Source organism: Suillus paluster (genome assembly GCF_016628075.1).
Source record: "Suillus paluster strain FC165 chromosome Unknown EDB91scaffold_51, whole genome shotgun sequence".
Classification (NCBI taxonomy): domain Eukaryota; kingdom Fungi; phylum Basidiomycota; class Agaricomycetes; order Boletales; family Suillaceae; genus Suillus; species Suillus paluster.
This window is the reverse complement of record NW_024537611.1, coordinates 115,287-137,854: the sequence shown is the minus strand read 5'-3', so window position 1 is coordinate 137,854 and position 22,568 is coordinate 115,287. Positions and strand designations below refer to the sequence as shown.

The 22,568-nt window shown below is 48.1% G+C and overlaps 7 protein-coding genes and 1 non-coding gene across 8 annotated transcripts; 3 read left to right on the top strand and 5 right to left on the bottom strand.

Annotated features, from left to right (window-relative positions):
• The first annotated feature begins 48 nt into the window (after positions 1 to 48).
• EDB91DRAFT_1147772 (uncharacterized protein) lies at positions 49 to 1,370 on the top strand. Its single transcript, XM_041319307.1, has 4 exons — positions 49 to 445; positions 495 to 640; positions 694 to 888; positions 946 to 1,370. Exons 1-4 carry the CDS (start codon positions 195 to 197, stop codon positions 1,011 to 1,013), a joined length of 660 nt encoding a protein of 219 aa, XP_041174493.1. The 5' UTR covers positions 49 to 194; the 3' UTR covers positions 1,014 to 1,370.
• Positions 1,371 to 3,337: 1,967 nt separating this feature from the next.
• Positions 3,338 to 5,697, top strand: EDB91DRAFT_1348682 (uncharacterized protein; the record flags this gene model as incomplete). The annotated part of the gene is made up of 11 exons (XM_041325982.1): positions 3,338 to 3,381; positions 3,437 to 3,519; positions 3,577 to 3,881; positions 3,934 to 3,999; positions 4,056 to 4,124; positions 4,177 to 4,245; positions 4,298 to 4,366; positions 4,419 to 4,487; positions 4,544 to 4,612; positions 4,665 to 4,733; positions 5,450 to 5,697. The coding sequence occupies exons 3-11, from the start codon at positions 3,791 to 3,793 to the stop codon at positions 5,695 to 5,697; spliced, it is 819 nt and encodes a 272-aa protein (XP_041174492.1). The 5' UTR covers positions 3,338 to 3,381; positions 3,437 to 3,519; positions 3,577 to 3,790.
• A 2,391-nt stretch (positions 5,698 to 8,088) lies between these two features.
• EDB91DRAFT_625657 (small GTPase) lies at positions 8,089 to 9,153 on the top strand. The gene is made up of 4 exons (XM_041327931.1): positions 8,089 to 8,421; positions 8,479 to 8,687; positions 8,744 to 8,827; positions 8,879 to 9,153. The coding sequence occupies exons 1-4, from the start codon at positions 8,217 to 8,219 to the stop codon at positions 9,050 to 9,052; spliced, it is 672 nt and encodes a 223-aa protein (XP_041174491.1). The 5' UTR covers positions 8,089 to 8,216; the 3' UTR covers positions 9,053 to 9,153.
• Positions 9,154 to 11,358: 2,205 nt separating this feature from the next.
• EDB91DRAFT_1057173 (uncharacterized protein) lies at positions 11,359 to 11,903 on the bottom strand (the record flags this gene model as incomplete). The annotated part of the gene is made up of 2 exons (XM_041314056.1): positions 11,359 to 11,629; positions 11,701 to 11,903. 2 exons carry the CDS (start codon positions 11,901 to 11,903, stop codon positions 11,359 to 11,361), a joined length of 474 nt encoding a protein of 157 aa, XP_041174490.1.
• Positions 11,904 to 12,461: 558 nt separating this feature from the next.
• Positions 12,462 to 15,365, bottom strand: EDB91DRAFT_1147738 (kinase-like domain-containing protein). The gene is made up of 12 exons (XM_041319306.1): positions 15,124 to 15,365; positions 14,887 to 15,030; positions 14,600 to 14,822; positions 14,418 to 14,550; positions 14,017 to 14,362; positions 13,844 to 13,970; positions 13,733 to 13,794; positions 13,641 to 13,682; positions 13,483 to 13,589; positions 13,217 to 13,428; positions 13,123 to 13,165; positions 12,462 to 13,064 (listed from the first exon to the last, which is right to left on the bottom strand). Exons 1-12 carry the CDS (start codon positions 15,152 to 15,154, stop codon positions 12,885 to 12,887), a joined length of 1,650 nt encoding a protein of 549 aa, XP_041174489.1. The 5' UTR covers positions 15,155 to 15,365; the 3' UTR covers positions 12,462 to 12,884.
• An 87-nt stretch (positions 15,366 to 15,452) lies between these two features.
• Positions 15,453 to 17,361, bottom strand: EDB91DRAFT_1147733 (uncharacterized protein). Its single transcript, XM_041319305.1, has 9 exons — positions 17,344 to 17,361; positions 17,243 to 17,297; positions 17,177 to 17,192; positions 17,049 to 17,122; positions 16,745 to 16,983; positions 16,509 to 16,693; positions 16,232 to 16,460; positions 16,047 to 16,178; positions 15,453 to 15,867 (listed from the first exon to the last, which is right to left on the bottom strand). Exons 2-9 carry the CDS (start codon positions 17,256 to 17,258, stop codon positions 15,853 to 15,855), a joined length of 906 nt encoding a protein of 301 aa, XP_041174488.1. The 5' UTR covers positions 17,259 to 17,297; positions 17,344 to 17,361; the 3' UTR covers positions 15,453 to 15,852.
• Positions 17,362 to 18,503: 1,142 nt separating this feature from the next.
• Positions 18,504 to 22,493, bottom strand: EDB91DRAFT_1147670 (glycoside hydrolase family 95 protein). The gene is made up of 19 exons (XM_041319304.1): positions 21,989 to 22,493; positions 21,856 to 21,938; positions 21,679 to 21,784; positions 21,585 to 21,620; positions 21,358 to 21,493; positions 21,004 to 21,307; positions 20,615 to 20,933; positions 20,425 to 20,510; positions 20,282 to 20,365; positions 20,167 to 20,227; positions 20,102 to 20,118; positions 19,973 to 20,050; positions 19,812 to 19,920; positions 19,668 to 19,763; positions 19,554 to 19,619; positions 19,442 to 19,503; positions 19,159 to 19,392; positions 19,010 to 19,111; positions 18,504 to 18,948 (listed from the first exon to the last, which is right to left on the bottom strand). The coding sequence occupies exons 1-19, from the start codon at positions 22,245 to 22,247 to the stop codon at positions 18,658 to 18,660; spliced, it is 2,529 nt and encodes an 842-aa protein (XP_041174487.1). The 5' UTR covers positions 22,248 to 22,493; the 3' UTR covers positions 18,504 to 18,657.
• Positions 18,513 to 18,583, bottom strand: EDB91DRAFT_t89. The gene has a single exon. It is a non-coding gene; the product is annotated as a tRNA-Gly (tRNA).
• Positions 22,494 to 22,568: the final 75 nt, after the last annotated feature.

Genomic DNA, 22,568 nt, shown 5'->3' with positions numbered 1-22,568 from the left:
ACATGTGACTCGTAGCTCACGCCTACGAGCTACCCAAAGTTGCCCAACCCTGTGCGAAGATTTCTCGTATAGACCAAGATACAAGAATCAAATATTGATATCAACACCTCTGAACTTCTACTTTTTCAGCTCCTGTTCTGTATTCACCCACCCCACTTGAGAGGCCTTGGAGTCTCACCCCGTGTACACAGACTATGTCTGCTGCGAAGCTAACATCTCTTGCTACCTCAACACTTTCTCTCCTGCTTGAACGACAGCGCCTCCAAGCTTCCCATCCCACTCTACATCTGCAACCAATATCAACTAATTTACATAAGATTAGGGAGGGTGTCATAATTCTCCGCACGGCATCTGATGATGAAGCTGCGGAAACTCTCGGAGCACACTATGAACGACTGCGTGGTATGTTGGGGGAAGAAGAAGCAGAGAAGGCTGGACTGCATCCGTATGTTGTGCTTTTGTGACCGCAAGTGTGTGCTCAAATCTCATGCCAGAATACCCGCTCCGATGCCACCGTCACCCCCACCTTTAGCAGAACGTGTTCCCAGCCCTGAGGCAACTTACGAACCATACACTGACGATCCTTCGCCGGAGCCAGATGAAAATGGCATTTTACTGCAACAGAGACAGATGATGGACGGTAAGCTCACCACCAAAACCTTGTTTGTGATACCTAACATCCCATTCCACTAGCGCAAGACGTTCACCTTGACCACCTCTCTTCTTCAATTGGTCGACAGCATCACATATCACTCCAGATAGGTGACGAGCTCGAGGTACATACAGGACTCCTCGATGCCCTAGACACTGAGCTCGACGGTACCGGTGCCCGCATGTCCAATGCGAGGCGCAAACTTGAACGTGTCGCTCAGGGCGCGAAACGAAATGGTAGCTCCTATCATTGATGACCTCTGGACGTCAATTTTGCTCATTTCTCGGGTTTAGGCTCCACAGTCACGATTGCGCTCCTCATACTAATACTTCTGATCCTTATTGTAGTGTTCAAGACCTGATGAGAGCCGTATTCATGTATTGTGCACATCCTACGGTAAGACTTGGAAGGGACTTTCAATCTGCTGGCATTACGATACCTTAGTGTCGATTTTTTATTCCTCGCTCAGACTTGCGTGCTGACGGACGCTGAGGGAGCAGCTTCCCCTGAATATACTCTAAACATGTCCGATTTGATTTGTCCAGGGTAGCTGCAAAATGCAGTTGCTCGTTATAAGCTCCAGCAAGAGACTCCAGGCGGTATGTGGTGTCTATAATCTCAGGGGAGTGATATTTTGAGTTCAGTATCCCGCGAAGACCTAACCCTAATCCTTCATGCGGGTCTCGCTAATTTGCGAAGCAAGGTCAATGCCAGCCGCAGGTGTATTCTGTCTCTGGGAACAAATAACGATAACTTTCCCCTGCATAGTATTTACATGAAGCTGACGGACTGTTCAAAGTACGAAGTTAGTCCCGAATCGATTCCGCATGGTGTCATGCTTTCCACCAAGCTACGAGATAAGTACATGCATTCCATATCAAGGAGTAACACCTTGCTCTAAATGCGACCCTTCGAGAATGAGAACCTCATCGAGGAGTACTTGAAATTGATCGTTGAGAACCTCGATGCTGGTCTGCGAACCTGAGGAAGACGGAAAATCCAGGAGTTCACCACGCGCTCGGAGCTACCTAAGGTAGACAGCAACGGGCTCTACGGCACGCAAGGCGCGGTTATCCTGTTCCAGATGGTGGTAGACGCCGCCAAGCTGGAAGACGAGTTAGCTGTTGATTCCTTTATGAGCTCGATGCGGGTGTAAATCTTCCGCAGCTCGTGAATCGTGATGGCTCCCGCTAGAATTAGTGAATATCTCGACGCCATCGAGTCTCCCATTAAGATATGCGGGCTTGAAGCAGAATATGAATGGCAGTACTCGTGCGAGATGGAGACTCGTACTTTGCTGAAGCCTGGCGTGAAGGACTCTTCTCAGAGGTCGACACCTAAATTTACTACACACTAATGCTCGGGAGGAAATGGTTTCCCTAATGCCAGTGCTTCATTGATAGAGAGACTGAGAGAGTAAAGTACCACATTTCGCGGTAGTGACCACTGGCGGCTGGCCATCATTAGCGAGCCACACCTTAAGGCGAATGAGTAGGATCGCACGCTAGCTGTCATGTCGTAAGTATGAGATCAAATTGGTCCCCATGATGAGGACCCCTCCAACCATCATGTGGACCAAGTTGTGAACCATGGACCACTGAAGTGCACCTCTTATAACCGCGAGCGGTGTTCTCTTAAGCTTGAATCGGTTAGCAACAATATTGTTGGTTCAAATTTCGGAACGGCTGCCAGCACGTGATAATTTCTTCACTTACATACCCGTAGCGCTAAGCGAGGTGTTTGCGAGCGAGTCACTGGCTCGTGCGCTCGTGTCAGTCCCCAACTAGATATCCGGCGCGGCGGCACCCCCTCGCATTCAGTGGCTAACTCGGTTGCTTCCAGTGCGTTCTTTGCCAGATCTGTATGGTACCAATGATTGGATGCATTCGCCCACATCAATGTTTCATCAATGTTTGGACCCGTCGAAAAACTATCGTTTTACGATCCCTGACATTCCCTGTTTGGTATAGTCTCAGGTGAACTGAATTGATTTCTAACACTTAAACTGCGCGAAATTTCAGCCGCTTTTGCTGATGGGCCAGTACTTAGTACTAATCTGCTCTAGCCCTTCCTCGTACTAGATCCGGGTTGCCACGGCCAATCCGCTCTCATGAGATCCGATTGGGCTTGAGTTTTTATTTATTCAAAACATCCAAGTTTATGTCCTAGAGAGCTATACTCTATGAAGGACATTACACAATCTAGTGGGCTTGAGTTAACCTGCGAGGACTTACGCAATTGTTACAGCAAAATAATTGAAGTTTATGCCAACCAAAGCGCTGCCAAGGGTGGTTCCCAGCACCATCGCGTTCAGTGGCAAACTGAATTACTTTCGGTGCGTTCCCCGCTTCTGTACCATTAGCCTGCTACTTACCCATAACGACCTTTCTTCAAGCAGCTTTTGAATTGTTACAGCGAGAGAGCTCTGAACCTACCGATACTATCGTCCGAATAACAAGTTCAATCCCGTCCGAAATTATGTATAACTTCTTGCGGACGCTTTACGAGCGAGCCATGATACTTATGATATGATGGCGCAGGGGTCCTTCTTCGCTCCAGATACGCAATTGTTACAGCGAGAGACGGAAATTGAACTTTGTGCTAACCGAAGTGCTGCCACGCCGGGTGCCGCATCATGCTTGCATGGGCTCATAGCGAATTATCTGGCTACGCGTCCAGATATCCCAGCACCCTCGCAGTCAGTGGAAGACTGCGTTGTTTTCGGTGCGTTCCTTGCTTCTGTACCATTGGCCTAGCTTCAAGCAGCCTTTTTGAATCAGCGCGAGAGACCTCAGGGACTTCAAGATCATACAGTATCCGAATAACAAGCATAGAAATTATGCGACATGGAACTTTTGGGGCGCCAAGTAAGCGAACTGTCCTTCTCTTCGCTCCAATACGCAATTGTTACAGCACAAGAGTAGGAAATTGAATCTTGTGCCGACCAGTCAAGTTCAACACGGAGCCACGATTTCATATCTCCGGATATCCTGACCTGAGTTCTTACGATACATATTGTCCGTTCGTCTCCTGGCAAGGTCAGGTGATCTGAGGCACAAGAAGGTATATAATCCCTACCCTGATGAGGTCTGTCGAACATCGACACGGTAGACATTCCTCTCGATTACAACTTGAACCATGCAGCTCTCCCTTGTTTTCAGCACACTCGTGTCCTTTGTTGCTCTTGCTGCAGCTTATCCTGCACCCAACGTTGAGGCGGGACGTGCTTGTGAGTACTTGTGCACCGTCACTCGAATCAGCGAGACTGATGTGCCACGCAGCTTTGGACGCGCGCGGAGAACAAGACAGCAACTTGTTCAAATACGACGCATATGATCAGAAGCGTTGTAAGTTCTTATGTACTGTCACTCGAATCAGCGAGACTGATACATATGCTACGCAGCGTTGAACACTCGCGGAGAACAAGACAGCGACCTGTTCGCATACGACTATAAACCACCTAACGAGCGCTGTAAGTTTTCATGCACTGTCACTCGAAGCAGCGAGACTGATATGTGACGCAGCGTTGGACACTCGCGCAGAACAAGACAGCGACCTGTTCGCATACGACTATAAACCACCTAACGAGCGCTGTAAGTTTTCATGCACTGTCACTCGAAGCAGCGAGACTGATATGTCACGCAGCGTTGGACACTCGCGGAGAACAAGACAGTGACCTGTTCGCATACGATTATAAACCACCTAGCGAGCGCTGTAAGTTTTCATGCACTATCACTCGAAGCAGCGAGACTGATATGTCACACAGCGTTGGACACTCGCGGAGAACAAGACAGTGACCTGTTCGCATATGACTATAAACCACCTAACGAGCGCTGTAAGTTCTTATGCACTGTCACTCGAATCAGCGAGACTGATACATATGCTACGCAGCGTTGAACACTCGCGGAGAACAAGACAGCGACCTGTTCGCATATGACTATAAACCACCTAGCGAGCGCTGTAAGTTGTCATGCACTGTCACTCGAAGCAGCGAGACTGATATGTCACGCAGCATTGGACACTCGCGGAGAACAAGACAGCGACCTGTTCGCATACGACTATAAACCACCTAGCGAGCGCTGTAAGTTTTTATGCACTGTCACTCGAATCAGCGAGACTAATGCTATGCAGCATTGTGAAATTGGGATGCGCCAGGAGTAATCATGTCTCTGGAAGAGGTGCTATTTTTCTCTCTCTAGTGTTTGAGTCTACTATCATCCTGATATATGACTTGATGCTTCTCAGCCTAGGATGAAGGCGGTGTCATCACAATGATGGTGTTTCAGTCTCGTTACGTTCTTTTAGTTTGCTGAATGCTGTTGTTATGCTTGGCGTGAATTTCACATCCCAGTTGTCTGCTCATATGACAGTGAAAGAACATAGCTAGTCCCTGCCAAATCGATATCACACAGCCACGTGACGCTCGAACGACAACAAAAATCTGATTCCACTTGGATCTGATAAAGGTAGAGATGATTTTGCATCGGTTGGTTGCAATAGACCTCTTGATGTATGTCCTGCACGCGAAACACTAACATGCTTTGAGTGACAAGTCTAGACTACTATGTCTTTGAGATGTTAAGAGCTTGATGTAACACTCGACTTGTCCGTGGTAGTATACGCTAGGCTGGTCACGAGCCTAAGCCCCTGGGACCTTTAGTGATACTGGATGCTGAAGAACTAACCAATCATGACCAGTCCGAAAAGCACTGTCCAAGACTCCCGGGGCTGATAAAGACTAACTAGAACATTGGGGCATATCATCACTTGGGCTAATCACTTCATATGTTAAGCGAGTTCAAGAGCAATCAATCAATGTCGATTTCCGCCTCCCCGAGCCCTCATTGCAGTACATCTACAAACGACTGCTCGAAGGCACTACATCGAGCAAGGAGATCAAGGAAGAAGTTGCGCTCAGGGAACACTCTGAAGGCATCTCAAGTCACTCTGTTTATGCATCCGCAACTTCAATGGCTTCGGATGGTGATATTCCCCTGGATGATGCAGATGTGGCACTTTTTCCCCTCGCGACATCAATTCAGTGACAGCAAGTTTTCCGCTTTGCTGGAACCATGCTGGATTACATGTTGGAGAGGGCGCAGGAAGTCGCACGGTCCCAGTCAGAGATGCTACGCATACCGTGCGTCCACTGGCCGGACAAGGCCTAAATCTGGGCCTCGGTAACGTTGCCGCTCTATCACGACGCATTTTACGAGTACTGACGCACAGCGGTGACATCGGTAAGACACTTTTCTCCACGACAAGAGCGTCAGGGGCGCTACTTCCAGAACCACAACGTGATGTCCGAGTCAGCTATCAACAACCTCTTGACTCGGTGAAAACCGCGTTGATGACGAACCTCTCATGTGCAGTACCAAGTTGTAACACCACCCCATGCTCTCCTCCATACTCAGCAATGGTGATGATAAATGCTGAGTGGATTCCGACTTAGCACCTGGTGCAAACGTTTGATACATAGATGAATAAACGGCAGATGTAATATAACCCACCCTTATTGTCTCATGAGGCGTTGATGTCGAACTCGGGCTCGTATTCTAGAACCTGCTGCAACAGAGTTGATACGTAGACGAATAAAAGGCAGACGCTAAACCCACTCCCACTTCCGCATAATGAGCCACGACGTATTGAGCTCATCGCGTTTCTGGCGTTCTCCATTATCTTGAAAGAAGTTCGTGTCAAGTTCCTCTTGCTTAGCTGAGTGATACATAGGATCTCAGTAACTACGATGCTGCTGATCCATCATGAATACTCACAAGGCACGGTTCGTAACATAGGACACGCCACAGCAAGAATCGTGATGGACGTGAGTGCGCTGGAGATAAGAAAAGACTGCATATTTGGGGTTAAACTTCGTTAATGCACTGCACTGAAAATTCGTATACTCTCGCTAATTTACTCGAGTCTGGACTTCCCAAAATACGAGACGATTCCACAGAGATCTGGCCCCCGGGCCAACTGGTACTCAGCTGGGAATTATTGCATACCGCTAACGTGAGTCAAGGATCAGTCTGCCATGTGCACCGACTCCTCATGCATAAAATAATATTGACATACGTGGCGGCTACTCCGAGTGGCTCACCCCGTACTGAATGCACATAACAACTACGTAGGTCGGTCGATCTGTGAGGTGCCAGAATGAGGATTAGCTGCAAGACATCGAGAGTATCAACGATTACAGTGATCCGTGGCAGAGTCGTGGCAGAGGTATCTGCTCAGTGTTGCACGGAAGCTCTATGACATCATCGTGCATGATGGAATTTGGGGACGCTAGTTAGCATCAAACAATCCCGGAAAATCTGGGCGTGGTTCCACTGAGGGCCGATATTTTACTCTGGAGCCGTAGGTTTGTGCAAGGCAATTGGAGTTTTCATTTTGTCGTAGCAAGTGCATGACAAGTCCGCAAAAAATCGATTTACTTGACATACAGGTGGGAAGGATCGGAAAAAAAATGCATGCTCGAATTTGAAGTGCGCCCACGATAGCTCTTGAAGCTTGCTGATTGAAACCTGTACTTCGCTCCCGATAGATGCGATTATTGACGAACTACCATCAACCAACCACTCAAAATAGGGAAGAAACCTTCTCACATCTTGGCTAGGTATCTGATCCGAATGTGGTAGGGTTACATGGCAACGGTAGAAATACCAACGCCATCGCATACTCAGTTGTAGACGTAGAGCCAGCTGGGGTGATTAGTACAAATCATCAATCAGCATGACGACTCTCAGGATCCCCCCTCTCTAAAGCATTGCATAGTACGTACTACGACGTATGTAATAGGTGGCAGCAGCAACCCTCGCCCTCTGGCATATTCCTGGAGTAAGCGGCCAACGATATCTGTCTTCAATGTTAGAGTAATATTGAACATGAGCCGTACCCGTGTACTGCTGTGACAATGACGTCTGCCGACATTCCTTGAGGATGTTCAGAACGACGGTGCATTCAGAGACTAGGAACTTGAAATGCTGCACGTCAAATTTGTATAGTGCAGTTCGCGTGAATCACTCCATGACGCATGACTATAACCCCGGCAGGTGACCAACAAAAGGACAGTACCCAGTGGGGCGCTGGAAGTTGAATAACTAATCATAATTAGTCAATAAGGCATATTTATGAAGGAGAGCTACGTAGCGTTCATCGTTGAAGTGTTTGTTCGAATACAGACTGCACAGCCGCCGCGCCTGCCAAGCGCCTGCAAACTCAACAGCACGTTACCTACGGCAGGTTTGCACCCATCCTCCAACTTCCATATATTCTCTCTGTCTGTTCTTTGCGTTGGCTGTTGACGGACGACTACGCAAAAAGTTGAGTCGCTCGCGTCTCAGTGTACAGTACTGAGCGTGAGCCAGCAAATCTCACTGGAGGCGCTTATCGAACATCTCACCAACGCACAGCAGAACACGAACGTCTTTCTTTTCTATCACTTCCGGTTCCTTTGATCCATCCTACAGTCACCCAACTCGATACCCTGTTACGCATTGAATTCAGTGTCCTATTGTGTCACCACAGTTTCAAAAATTATTCCCTCTTGCTGGATACCACTATGTCTCCACCTACGAGTTCGGCATCTTCATCTTCGATCGCTGGCCCGAGTGGTCAGAACCCGCATCCAATGCTGGAGAACAACGAAGAGAAGAATAGCGTAGTTATCAAAGTTGGGATGGTTGGAGATTCACAGATAGGCAAGACGAGTCTCATGGTCAAGTATGTAGAAGGCAGCTTTGATGAGGACTATATCCAGACACTTGGTGAGGACGTGTCATCTCTCGCATTGCGCTTTGCCATCCTAATGAAATGGACCACAGGTGTCAACTTCATGGAGAAAACGATCTCAGTACGGCGTACCACCATCACATTCTCAATATGGGATTTGGGCGGCCAGCGAGAGTTCGTCAACATGCTGCCGCTTGTCTGTAACGATGCAGTGGCGATTCTATTCATGTTCGATCTTTCTCGAAAATCAACGCTGAATTCGGTGAAGGAATGGTACCGTCAGGCTCGAGGATTTAACAAGGTTTGCTCATATTTCGTCGAATATTGTTCAACGACATTGCTTATTGCTGTGACTAGACTGCTATTCCATTTCTCATTGGCACGAAATTTGATACGTTTGCGACGTTCCCAAGGGACGAGCAGGAGGAGATCACCAAGCAGGTGCGTCTTCAGGCCATTTAGGTGGTGTGATCCCCTAACAAATTTGGTTAGGCAAAACGATTTGCTCGCGCGATGCACGCTTCGCTGGTCTTCTGCTCGACATCTGCTTCGATAAACGTCCAAAAGATCTTCAAAATTGTGCTAGCCAAGGCGTTTGATCTCAAATGTGTCATTCCCGAGATTGAAGGCGTCGGGGAACCGATTCTGATTTACGTGGATGTGTAATGATAGAATATCGACACGGGCGACTGGAGGCGCGGGATTGAAGGGGGTCTGCATGTACTGCGGGTACCAGGCGAGCAAAGGTAATGTGACGTCCTGTGGTTCTGAAGGAAATATGTTCATGTAAGCTGTTAGGCTGTGTGTCTGTGGGTGCGCTACATCTCCTGGAGTGTACCATTGTATCCCACATTGACTAGCAATCTCGATGCAGATGCCTTTACACACACGACGTACAGGTCATTCAACCTCCAGAAACTCGAGAATCCAGCCATACCCCCTTCCGTCTTCCCTGTTGTCTTTCCTTTTGATCAATCGTTCTATCTTATTACGTCAGTCACCAAAGTCACTGCTTCCCCCCACAATCCCCGGAAAATACCATTGTCATTTATGTTGTCGCTTGCTCCTATCCTTGGTCATTTCCGCAAGTCACCTTGTTTTCGGATCACACCATTCTCATTTTCATCCACCTACCTATTTACAGAACCAAACTCACTTGAATGGCTACCTCCTTACACTCGTTTAAGTCCTGGTATTTCCTGGAGGCGATGCCTTGTACTTTTGTTCTATGCTCAATACCACTCACCATGTTCTAATGCTTTCCGTATGGTAATTCGTTATTTAAATCCCCTCAATGCACCGCAGGATGGTTACCGAAACACTACGCAAAGTGGTTCATCACTATCATCAGTCAGCGATTAAGTCATCTGAGCGAGGTGGGAGTGCCTTACATGGATAAGAATTTGACTTGACGTGTTTTTACCTTTTCACTAGTACTATGTAGCAGGTAATCAATCTTGTCTCAGGTTCATCACTACTGCCCGCAAGATCTCTAAGGCGGCTGGTGAGGCTATAAGATGGGCCCGTCTCCGAGTCGGCCACGTTCCTCATCACCGTCGTGCAAGGCGGCTACCCTAGCATGCATCATGATGAAGAGTGCGCAATTACCCACTTGCTGATATCAACATTATGACCGCGTTTGAATCCTAACTCGAGCTTACTCGCTAGTCCTATTTTCACCGAACGACATCGATCTCTGACGTCTGTCAAACGCATACTCACACGGCTGTTCAACCTTATCCTCGCATGTATTCAGTTTGCCGAGGACTCGTCTATTTTACACTGTATAAACAGCTCACCAACTTGTTCTTAAATTTGTACAACCACAACACACGTTCTGAAGAGCTTGGATTCCTCCATGATACATATAGCCACTGTATGCAGGATATCGGGGCCATATCAACGCGGGCCAACGTTATTAAAAATATTAAATGGAGCAACATAAGTAACATACATGCCAGTAGCGCCAAAAGAAGAGAGATTATCGTTGTTGTGTGAGGCAAGTTTTGTATCAACAAGCGGTAATGTCTCGATGGCTGGATATAAGTTCCGTGGAAGTTTGGTTCTAGTCGCGGAACCAAGGGTGTTTATAGCAAATCAGCCGCTGTAGGACGGGCCATTGGTTCCCAGCGCAACATCTCCATCAGTGACATTTTCGTCGTCGGATCCATCATCTTTCTCAGTATCATTTTCATCGGCTTCCATGCTGCGTCGGGATCTATCTCTAAGTTGCCTGAAAAAATACACATCATCGATGCAATCGACGACTACGACGTAACTGTACCGTCAGTGTCTTCGAAAGGTTTCGGATTCCAGTGCGGCTTCCACCGTTCTGGCAATGGGCCGACGAGTTTCATCGTGTGATAGATAAGCGAGCCATCGTGGTAGCTGCCTGCTGAGATCATTTCATCTGAGAATGCTATCTCATATATCTAAGACGCAATCAAGTTGTCATTCCACCCTCAGTCAGAAGGAGGGACTCAGAGGAGACCTTACCGTGCAGGCCATCGACCAGACATCGCTAGGCAAGCCCCACTCATCCTTAACTTGGATAGCGAGTAGAACGTCAATTCAAGGGGCTGTATGACAGGCGGTATATCTGGATGCTTGAGGGGCCTCCCATCCTGTAACCGAAATGCTGGCATCCGACAGGTTTGTTGATAATTATGATACCAGAGATGTTGACGAACCGTTACCGAAATCCATCATCTTCACTATCGACTGCTCATTTAGCTTCTCCAAGAGTGGTTATACGAAAAATCCATGATCGACGCCACCGACACAAGCATGTCTGACCTCCCCATGAATTGCAACATTTGATCCTCTGTGTATTGGTAGATACCGGGTATTTTGAAATCGATGTTCCCAAAGTGTAAATCTGGACTCATCGGGCGGTCAATAATCTTAGAGCACATAACGCACTACTGCCGTCCACTTACCGCCGTGTACTACTGTTTCCTGCCGAAAATACGCTAGTCCCAACATGAACTGATGACAGACACTCGGCCAATTTCGTGAAAGACGGGTTCGGGGAGAAGAGAGTATACTAAAGATCCAAGTACGTCCATCACGAGCACTTGGTGCGTTCCGTTGGGACCCCGTATCTGAAAATCATCGTGTACTTGAACAATATGTTTGGCTCCGGGATGATCGCGAGGTCTAGTGCTCAGCCACTTTAGGACAGCGGATTCTCCCTTGTTCCCTGTAAGATCGGCAATGACTATTTTCAGCGCCACGCAGCGGCTGTGAGGACATTCAGAGCATGAACAGATTAATAAATCCACAGCCGGAGATATGTGTAAGTTAGGACTGACTTTGCTACAACATCTTTGGCGAGCCAGACAGTTGAGAACGATCCATATCCTAGCTTGTGGAGAATTCGGTACCTTGGGTCATCCCGCGTAGGAAAAGTGTCCCCTAAGTGTACCGGGTGATATCCGCCTGGCTTGTAACCCTCCACACCTTCCATGTCTTGGTTGAGCGGATCGATGAAGTAGAATTGGGACAGGACTTTCATTCGAACGTCCCTGGTGGACTCCCTTGGACTCTGAGCAAAAGTGAAATCCCCAATCTGGACAGATTTGCTTGCAGTTGGATGGAAACCTTATTTGAGTCGTTGACCCCAACCAAGGTCCAAGGAACGACTGACTTCCTTCTGTTGTGGTCTACCTAGGGCAGAATATCTAAGACCCGAATGGTAAGGCCACATCCTATAAAGCTATGAGAAATCAAGCTCGTTCCGAAGTTCGAGGGCAATTCATCCAAGGGTAGTTCAACTAAAGGCCATAATTAGCGCTCACCGAAAAACATTGATCCGGATGACGTTCTTGGTAAGTACTTGCGTCATACATCCGAGTCACTGGGCCGGGTGAACCCACAAAGCCACTTCAGCAGACTGCCCGTGGACGAGTACTGAGTCTTGTCAAAGACTCGGAGACGAAGGCAAGCCTGTCCGTGGATGGTTGTGCCAACTTTGTAGACGCTTCAAGCAAAGTTGCAAGGGCCCAGGGTTGTTTTGTCTATAACTTTAACGTATACAACATTAGTCACAACGAACATGAGCGACACTCTTAAAATCGTTCCTTTTTTCGGTCTGAGTTATACAAGTATCAACCTGCAGAACGATATGAACAATCTATGTACTATGTGGATATTTGCGAGACGTCTCACATGTCACAGGTCATCCAAGATCTTACAGTGATAGTAATCAAAAATACAGACGGATTGGCTCATACATACTATCATAGCGAGTTGTCCACGTTCAAGTGCAGACCAGCACGAAATACACCGCATAGGAAGATTGATAAACTGTTAAGCCACAATCTCCTATCACTGATTCGAATGAAAAGACGCAACCAAAGCAGACCAAACGAAGGCGAAAACGACAAGTGCATGCGAATATATAAATACAAAGCGGATTGGGACAAGAAAAAAACGTCCGAAAATCTTTCGAGAGCACGCCAGCGCACTGCAAATAATAAATGATGAGTGCGGGCACCTAACCCATTGCATGTCCGTAGTTGACGCTCTCGCTAAGGTGCTCGTTGGCGGGATTGTATGTGAATCCCTTAAACTGCTCTTGCACGGTAGATGAAAGAGCAGAGTCCTCGACAACGGAGTCTTGAGGGTGCTCGTTCGTGAAGTCCGGGTCGAAATTAGCCACGTCGAGTACGGATTCCTAATAAGAATATCTTGCGTCGGTATAACAAAGAGGAAAACAACCGCGGGTTACTCACAACACTTGGCTTAAATGGTGGCTGAATCTTTTTATGGAGGAGCCTAGTACAATTCATGAGTGACGCACATATGGTCGAAGAGTGTGATACGTGCCTGTTCCAATCAACATATTTGGCGAAGAAAGGATGACGCTTGATCTCTTCACCACCATTTGCTCCCAAACGTCGGGAAGGATCACGCTGAAGGAGACCGATCATGACGCTCCTGGCTTCTGATGGCATATCCGAGGGGAATTGAAGTGGGTCACTGAGGATGCGTTGGTACATCATGTTCACGTTCTCGTCATAGAAAGGGGGCAGTCCCGTCTGTGAGTTTGAGTACGTTACAGACAGCAGCAAGATTTTTGTTGAAGGACGTACCATCATCTCGTAGAGCAGGACACCGAGTGTCCACCAGTCAACCGTCTTCGTGTAACCCTGGCTCTCCAGCAGCTCTGGAGCAATGTACTCTGGTGTGCCGCAGAATGCTGTAGGGACCGGTTATATCTTCCCGGCATTGAAATTAAAGTCATTCTCACTGTTTGTTTTCTCTGTCTCTGACATGTTGAGCTTGCAAAGACCTGAATAGACGTCAACCAACACATCAGCCACTAGATTGTAATGCACCAACCAAAGTCACAAAGAGCAATATGACCCGTGTAGTCAAGCAGTATATTTTCAGGCTTCAGGTCGCTATGAGACCGTCAGCAAATGGACACAGCCATCCGCATTAAGAACGTACCGGTAAACTACATTGAATCCATGTAAATGCTCGAGTGCACAAAGAAGTTCCGCGGCGTAAAATCGGCTGCGATCTTGATCAAATTTGCCTTCCCTTTGCAGATGATAGAACAGTTCGCCGCCATTTACTGCGGAGACATGAGAGTACTCCAACCTAGTAAGGGTAAGACTCACCGAATGACATTACAAGATATAACTTGTCAGGATTTTGGAAAGAAAATTTGAGCGGAACTATAAATGGATTGTTCACCAGCGCCAGGACCGTCCGCTCAGCCAATATGTGAGTGATTTCGCCGGGGCGTGACGCGATATGGGCTTTTCGAATAGTCTTGAGCGCATATATCCGCTGCGTATCCTTTTTGCGCACTTGCATCACTTTACCAAAGCTCCCTTTACCAATAACTTTCAACAAATCGAATGCTTCGATCGCCAAAGACTCATTCCTTATTGGTCTGTAGTCGATTTTGAGGTGAAACGAGCCGGTGCCCGCAGTGGCACTGTACCATTGATCTGAAGCATGCTGAACGCAAAGCACTGTGAACAAGGGAGAGTGCGGCTCAAACACGTGAACTTACAAGTCCGTCAAGTACGGGAGTAAGATCAACACGAGCCATGAGCAGGTCGTTTCCCATATCTTCTTGGCTGTGCACCGCAGCGGCTGTCCGAAGATATGCTGAGACTGATATTGTCGATGTACGGGACACATCGCTATATAGACAATCAGTGATGGCTGAGTCGTCGCACATAAACCACGCACAAGTCTGCCCGATACGACCATACAGGGTTGGCCAGATCTCCGCCCATGGCGTCTACCAGAACTTGATTGTTGTCGAACTCGAGGACAACGTACGGAAGCCACCATAATCGCCTCCTCTGCATGCTTTCGCGGTTGCTGGTCGACCTTCGCGCAGGTGGATTATCGAGGGCTTTTTGAATGACCTCTGGGACATACACGCCAGGGGCTAAAGAGAGACCTCGTCCTATGCATATGACATCAGTGTGTGTGCAGAATAGTGCTGTTCAAAGGTCCGACAATGGCCTTACCGGAAAAGATGCGAATCGTGAGCATACCGGATCGAAGATGAGCTTGCTGGTCGAGAGCACCAGGAGGCTTGGGAGTCGTGGGCCGCGACTGTATCGGTGTGACGGATCGTGAGACGACGCCATTTTCTTTGACGTCCTTGGACTCTGTGTGGTCGTAAGGACATGAGATCTTACGGAAAACAGTGACCCGTGATGTGGATGGAGATCAGCAAAGGGGTCCGGCACGCATGGACTTACTTTTGGAAGTGCCTAGTTTCCAGGACTGCATATTGGATGTTAGGAACAAGGTTGAATAAAGAGAGAGCTATTTGGCCTGTGAGAAGGAATGAAAAGGCGTAGTACGGGCGGTAATGCCGGTCAGCGACTCGTCAGAGTAGTACTTGCGTGGCTGAAGATAAGATATATACTAGTACATAAGCAGAACAGCCTTGCAATGCGGTCATCATCATGATCTGGCATATACTTCCTCAATCTCTCCTCTCTCTTCGTTTTATTCGTTCATTGTACGCATATGTATGTGCACGTCGCTGTTAGATATCTGCCGTCACAGCATTCACAATATTAATGTTCTTCTTCTCATGACCTCTGCTTCTTAAGTTAATGCCGATTTGGCAGCCACTGCCTGGAATCGGGCGCCCGCTGTCCACTATCTTTTGATCACCAGTGATCATCATCACAACATCGCCCCACGCCGTCAAGTGATGAATACATATGCTGTGAGGAGTGTCGTAATCTTTAGATGCGTTAAAGCATTCCGTGTGTGATATGTATTGCTCTTTAAACTGGGATGACTTCCAAAGGCAAAGGGGAACAAACATGAAACACTACACGCAACGATTCTTCCGAAAGTATGACTGCTTTAGCCCAAAGACTTCGTTGTCGTCCCTAATTGCCTCGCTCTCATTTGCTATCCGATACGACTCGAGGGGGTCCGATGGCGGGATACGTCTACCAACGGATAGACCATCACGTTTTGAGTGCCTGCTCAGATCGTCGTCAGATTTAGGCAACTGTTGTGGAATAAGGTTCCTGTGAGGAATGGCGTCAACATCCTCCTCATGCACCAACTTAAGGGTTCTAACCGCCTTCAGCGGGAACCCCACAGGAGTCCTGACAACAAGGTCCTGATGCTGTAGCCCACCCGTCGAATGTTCACTGACATCCTGCTTCAGCAAGTCAAATCCATCAATGATGTCCGTCATATGGACGCCAATCTTTAATAGCTCGACGGCGCTCTTGCACTCAGCGCGAAACTTGTGTAACGCTTCGGCGCTGATGCCCTTGGTGACATTCTGAGAAGATACGGATGAGATTGGGAAAGTGATTTCTTTGCACATGTACGCACTTTTGATCGAATGAATGGGTCTACGACAGCAATTGAATAACGCTCTAACATTGTCGTGGAATCCACATCCGGACCGAGAATGGCTGACCAATTATTCCGTGTTTCAGATCGAGGGCCCCGGGAGACGCTGTCAGGTTCCGCAGCTTCTTCAAAATGCGGAATGCGGGGGAAAACGCCTCCCCTCTTGATGTCGATCACATGACTCGAAAATTGAAAGTGAGCCCAAAACCTGAGAAGCCTCAGTCACAAGATGGAAGAATTTCCGATTGTCCTTCACCTGAACCATTGCTCTACGAGGTTGTCCAGAGCGCCTATGGGTGGTGCTACCCACATCGTGGCCTTGCAATACCGTACATCGCAAGGTATCCGCTTAGACGACTTTGGTGGCCGCATCCAAATTAAACGCTCGTTGGGTTCTTGTGGCTGGAGGTCAGCTTGTAGCTTGGGAGCTAAACCCATTGTCTCTTAGACGCTAAGGTTCCGATAATCTAGTGGAAGTAACGCAGACCGCACCTGGAGCCACGCAATTGTCATAAGCACCAAGGCATATGAGTTGAAAGTTCGGAGTCCTTCAGGAGCAGAGGGCTGATTGAGTGCCCTGGGACGAGCCCATTTTTTGATGGCAGATACTAAACAGCGAAGGCCGGGTACGACATCGCAATATGTCTTGATCAGGTCAGTGTTCAGCAACCCCAGCCTCTCGTTCACATTAATGTCGATATGGAGTTCGGATGCAGGATCTGTGAACTTGACTAAAAATCGAGATCGAGAGTGAGGAGTCCGTTTCAAACAACTATCGCAATTTGTGGTGACGAACCAATGGGAACTCGCGCCCAGGGAATTGCCTCAACCTCAGTGAAGCCTGCATATCGCATCGTTCGAGCAAGCTTCCTACTCTTTGATCAGCTCCGTTGGCTTTGGCTTGTGACATTGCAGTAATGTTACCTAGTATCGTAGATGACTTCTAACGGTTAGAATCATTGATGTCTTAGTTGTATGAATGAAACATACGAGGTAGATGCTTCATGTCTATTTCTGGAGAAAAACCTTGTGGCCACTGAGAATCCTGCCAGTAATCAGCGAGAACACAGCAGGGCTTGTTGACAACTCACAAGCACAACAAGATCCAGGATCTCCATCCCCCGTTATTGACGGATCTTGCATGACCATATACACTGAGCTTCCATAGGGCTGCACGTCATATCTTGGTCCATATTTGTATTGAATGACATTTCTAACTTTGCGAATTAATCGGTCTCTTGTCTTTCTTCTGTCGTCATTCATATGTCGAGGTTCTTGTCGATATGTGGGAACTCTAGGCGATAACCAGAGATACCAAGGTCAATGTGAAAAATGAAGCGGCGAATTCGCTAGACACACTAATTCTAATGTTGTCAGGATGATTGGGCTATCATGAGGGGTAGGAACTGAGTCAATGAAGATGCATATCTAAAAGGAAGACGAACTACATTTTTTGGGTCATATCTGACTGTCCTATCGTTGGGCAGCGCAGGTGCAGCGCCTGTGTGCACACCACGTGAAAAATGGCCCGCACCGCAAGGTCGACTGTGTGTCAAAGGCTTGAGACTTAGGATACCACTAGAGTTAGCCGCTACTTGGTCGCCCGTGTTGGATTTCACCGGCATACCGGTGTTGTCCAATAACTGGAGGTTTTCGGAATCTATGCGTGCACATTTCGCAGCTCGCCTCTGAAGACTTATGAGACCTGCCCAATGGCTTGAACATCGATCACCGAAATGAGACGGATATACTCTGATGGCTTCCACAGCACCCAGTGCGATGTTGGCCGCCTCTGTTGCATCGGGTTTCGTTAGACTTTGGCGGATGTCCTTATCGCATGCTTCGGTCCTGGTGTCTGCCTCGCTTCGAAGATGCTGGAAAGGGTTTGGGATAGTAGTAGATGATTTAGGGTACTGGTTCGAACATAGCCCACAACGGATGCTGGCGGACAGCCCACTTTCGCGCCATCTTCGCGCACTGCGTGATGGGATGCAAACTTGAAGCGACACTAGATACAAATGCAACTTGGTTCTGTTGTCGTGATAAGGATGGGAATGCAGCAGCCTGATACTGAAACCCACACGCGAGGGATCCTGAATAACCGAGCATGAATGGGTGGTGAATAAGTACTGAATCACCAGTTGCGAGCTGAGACAGGACGGCTCGAGGAACTGTGGTGAACCGTACCGTGGTCCGTGAACGTCACAAAAGAACGCTTCCAGACTGTTGGAACACTCCAAGTAAAAAACATTCCGGACTATGCATTAAGAGGGAATCGAACCCCCGGCGGGTCGATGGCAACGACCCAGGTTACCACTACCCCATTAATGCTACGCAGGTAATTGACTAACATGACTCTAACTATAAAGAGGATCAAAGAATTCTCCACTTCGTTCGTTGGACTCTCAAAACGAAGAAACAGTTTGGGTATATCCCCCATTGCTCCTAAACTCTGCTACGACTTTCCCACCATAGTTCACCAACACATCTCTCTCTCGCCCTGCAATGTCCTGATCGACAGTAAAAGTTGCTGTCGTTGGTTTACCTTCGTTCCACGCAAGGTCGAGAGTGATCCCACCACGTATGCGCGCGCCTCTCATTTCGCCAGCCGACCATGTGGGCGGAAGAGCAGGTAGAAGCGTAACCTGGAGTGGAACCTTGATATTCTGAACGTCGGGTGCTTGCAGCAGTGCATTCTAGATTTGAATACAAGGTTCAGCCACAGATGTCCTAAATCAAATGACTTCAACGTCTTACCAAAACAGCGGCAGGATACCCCAAGTTTGCATCGATCTGGAAGATTCCACCAGATGTGTACAGGTCAAAGAGGTTGGGCGCAAAATTTGTCTCGATGGCATGCTGCATTGGATTAGCGTCAGTAACACGATATACCCACTGATTCTTACAGTAAGCTCCTTGTAGAATTCAGTCTCGTTGGCGAGCTGAGCCCAAGCAGCAGCCCTCCAAATTTTCTCCCATCCTGCATCCGCGTCAGGGCCCCTTCCAATGCCTCTATGAATTAGACTGGTCTCCGCGGCGTTCAAAAGTTGTTCCTTGGTATAATTCATGAAGGTCCCGTTGACAATCAGACCACCTTGGAACACAGGAGAATAAGATGCTATTGCATAACCGGGATATAGCTAGTGAAGATTGTGAGCTAAAGATGATAGCTGAAAAATGAAGGCCTACGCCAATCAGATGGCTAAGATGCCTATGGGTATCATCCGGCGTATCCATGTCGACTTTCCACTCTGCGTGTAGTGTTAATATGTCGTGGATACGCAGAGGGCGAGATAGCAACCTTGCAGTTGACCCCACCGTCCGATACGCAGCCCTTTGTCCATCTGCTGCCGTTTGGAAATAATTGCTGTGTAACCCGTGAGCGAAAGGAGACGAACGGCGGACAGATCCCTACCATCCAGAAAGGCGGTGTCTGTATCACCGGCTGCCTCGAAACCATTCTCGATTGCATTGAAGAGCTGCCAGATCAGCTGCTGGGCATGTGCACAACCTGTCATGATGATCAGCAACACCCACAAGTATCCAGAGTCAAATTCACCGAGAGTAATAGGGACCTGCTCCGGCGAATTGCACGGTGCGGTAACTAGGGTCAGATCGTTGAAGTACAGGTCCTCGATGAGCTTCTCTAGATGAAAGCTGGCAACAGACTGATACGAAATTCAGCCGAACATGGCTCGTCAAAAGTCCATAGTAGAGCACCTTGACTAACGGCCATCCTTGCGTCTTCCACCATTGTACGTCATTGGTATGATCAAAATGATCCCATGCATGTATCATCTACAATTGAATTAACCGAGCACACTGCAGACCTGAGCGATCTTTACACACCATCCAAGCATTAGATTCTGATATGGACGTTCAGTCAGTAAGAACACTAAGAAGAGTCATCATACCTGGATAATTGGCCCATTGAGCAGAGTTCCCGCCAAGCTTCATACCCGTATGGCCGAAGATCTGATGAAGAAATTCAAGCATTCAATCCTACAAACGAGCCCTCCGCCGACGCACATTCATTTCACCGTGTGTTACAAATCCCTCGCTGATGTTGTACAGAACCTGAGCGGTGTACGCGCCACGGGGTCCCCACGTATTCTGCAAAAACGAACGGGTCGACTTCTTCTGCATGTCAGGTATTTCAACGAGGAGATTACCTGAATATAGTCAAAGAGTGACTGAGTCACATCTAGATTCGTCATTTCGGCGGGCCAATAGTTCATTTGGATGTTGATATTGGAGTCTAGTCACGAAATAAGAACACCTTCTTCTATAGAAGGTAGGGTGTTTACGATAATCTGTAGTGAGTGTCAGAATCGCGGTTAACCTATACATCAAATCAGTCACCAGCGCCCCAAGGGTTCGAATACCCATCAGCCCATATACCCTGTAAATTTGCGGGCAGGGTGCCTCTAGCGCTGCTAGCTAGGAGATATCTTCCATAGTTGAATAGGACCCATTCCAAGTAAGCGTTCCCAACGGAAGTCTGATATCCAGCAAGAATTTGATCTGTGGGGGTATTCAGATCCGGAGTCTGTCCCAGGGAAAGTGAGAAACGGGTAACGATGGAGGTATAGTCTTTAATGTGCCCATTCAGCATCTCAGCATAAGATGTAAGATTAGCGGATGAAAGCAATGTGACGAGATTATTGTGTGGATCTGGTCCCTGAAATGAGTAGTTGGCAGCTGCAGTTTCCGGCGGCCATGTCGTAGTTCGTGCCCCCGACCCAGCTAACCCACGCCTCAGATGCACCCACAACGGTCAATGTAGCATTGGGCGGAATCGACCCGGGCACCGCAGAGCAAGAGACCAATCCGCCAGGTGCCTGCGCCTGCACGAGAATCTCATAGAGCATCCCGGGGATGGAGACATAGTTCCTAATACTCAGCGTTGTGTCATCCAGGCAGGTAACATTCGGTGCTGGGAGGCCGTCGACTGCGGCAACAGTGTATGCGTAAGTAAGAGCTGGAAGCACGTGAGAAGTCGTGCTGTTCAGGTATTGTACGCATGCTTGGAGCGGATGAGAGCAGAAGGATTCCCTGAGCAAAGTGGTCAGATAGCACCTTAAAACAGGCCAGGAAGGATAAACCGGAGAAAAGTAGTGCTTCCATCAGACCAGGTGGTGCGAGACACGCCTTCATCCAGGTCCAACCACCTTGCGTAATTCGAGATCGAGCCGCTTGAATTCAATGTTGCGAGCAAGTGCCCCGCGCTGGCGTATGAACCTTGGAAGAATGCGCGGGGCCGCCCAGGAAAATTAGAGCGTATAGATAGCAGGCGCGTGAGAATTTGCTCAAGAGCACAAAACGTGCCTACCATATGTGCCGGAAGGTGTCATGATCTCGTCGATATCTGATGACGGAATAAGGGGAACTGCACGACTATGTACACCAAAAACATGAATACGTACTGTCAATTGTCCCTGTAGAACTGGAAAATATAGCTCCGCGGATGCTCTGCATATTCTCGGCTATTCGAGCCTGCTGGGAAGGCAAGTGATTGCCTCCATTGTACGACTATGTGAAAGAGTCAGCATATTGGGCTAAGAGACCTATACACGGGAAGGCTTGTAAAACGCAACACGCACGGGGTCCTGGAAGGGACCTCCCGACCATAGGGACTCGATGTTGAGCTGTGTGGCCTCTTGGCTAGTACCGCCAGGTAGCATCGCTGTGCACATTTAATACTTGGCGACCACACCGTGAGCAAATATTACTTACCACCCAAGTATCCATTGCCAATGGGTAGCCATTCCTCAGTCCATATCATCCCAGGTGCAGTATACCAGAGACCATTACCAGAACTCGGAAAGCTAGGAGGTGCAGAAAGTATCGAGGAGACATACGTCACGATGCCCAAAGTGCTCAGCAAGTGTTGTAAAAGAATTTGGACAGAGTATGGGAGGATTCCATGGAGCGTCGTAGAAACTTGGAAGAGACAGGTCCACAAGTAGTTTTCAAGGACCTGAAGGATCTCCATCTTTGCTGGTCGCTTCTAAACTTTGAAGGTGAATGAACAGCTAAGGTTCTTCTGGTCCTTGAGTCCTTCTGATAGGAAAGCTGGAGGGCAACGCACACGCGCCTAAGGCGGGGACACTATGTATAAGCGAACAACTCTGTGAAAAGGCGCGACCAGCAATATATCCTATTTGCGGCTTACGGTTTGCTTGCGGTATTTGCAGCGATCCATGTGAAAGATGCAGTTTCAACTTGAAGGACTCACGTTAATGGGAGATTGTGCTATTATTGTGATATTTTTGGCCACAGAACGTGTCACGTGCTATTATGGCTCTCATGTATA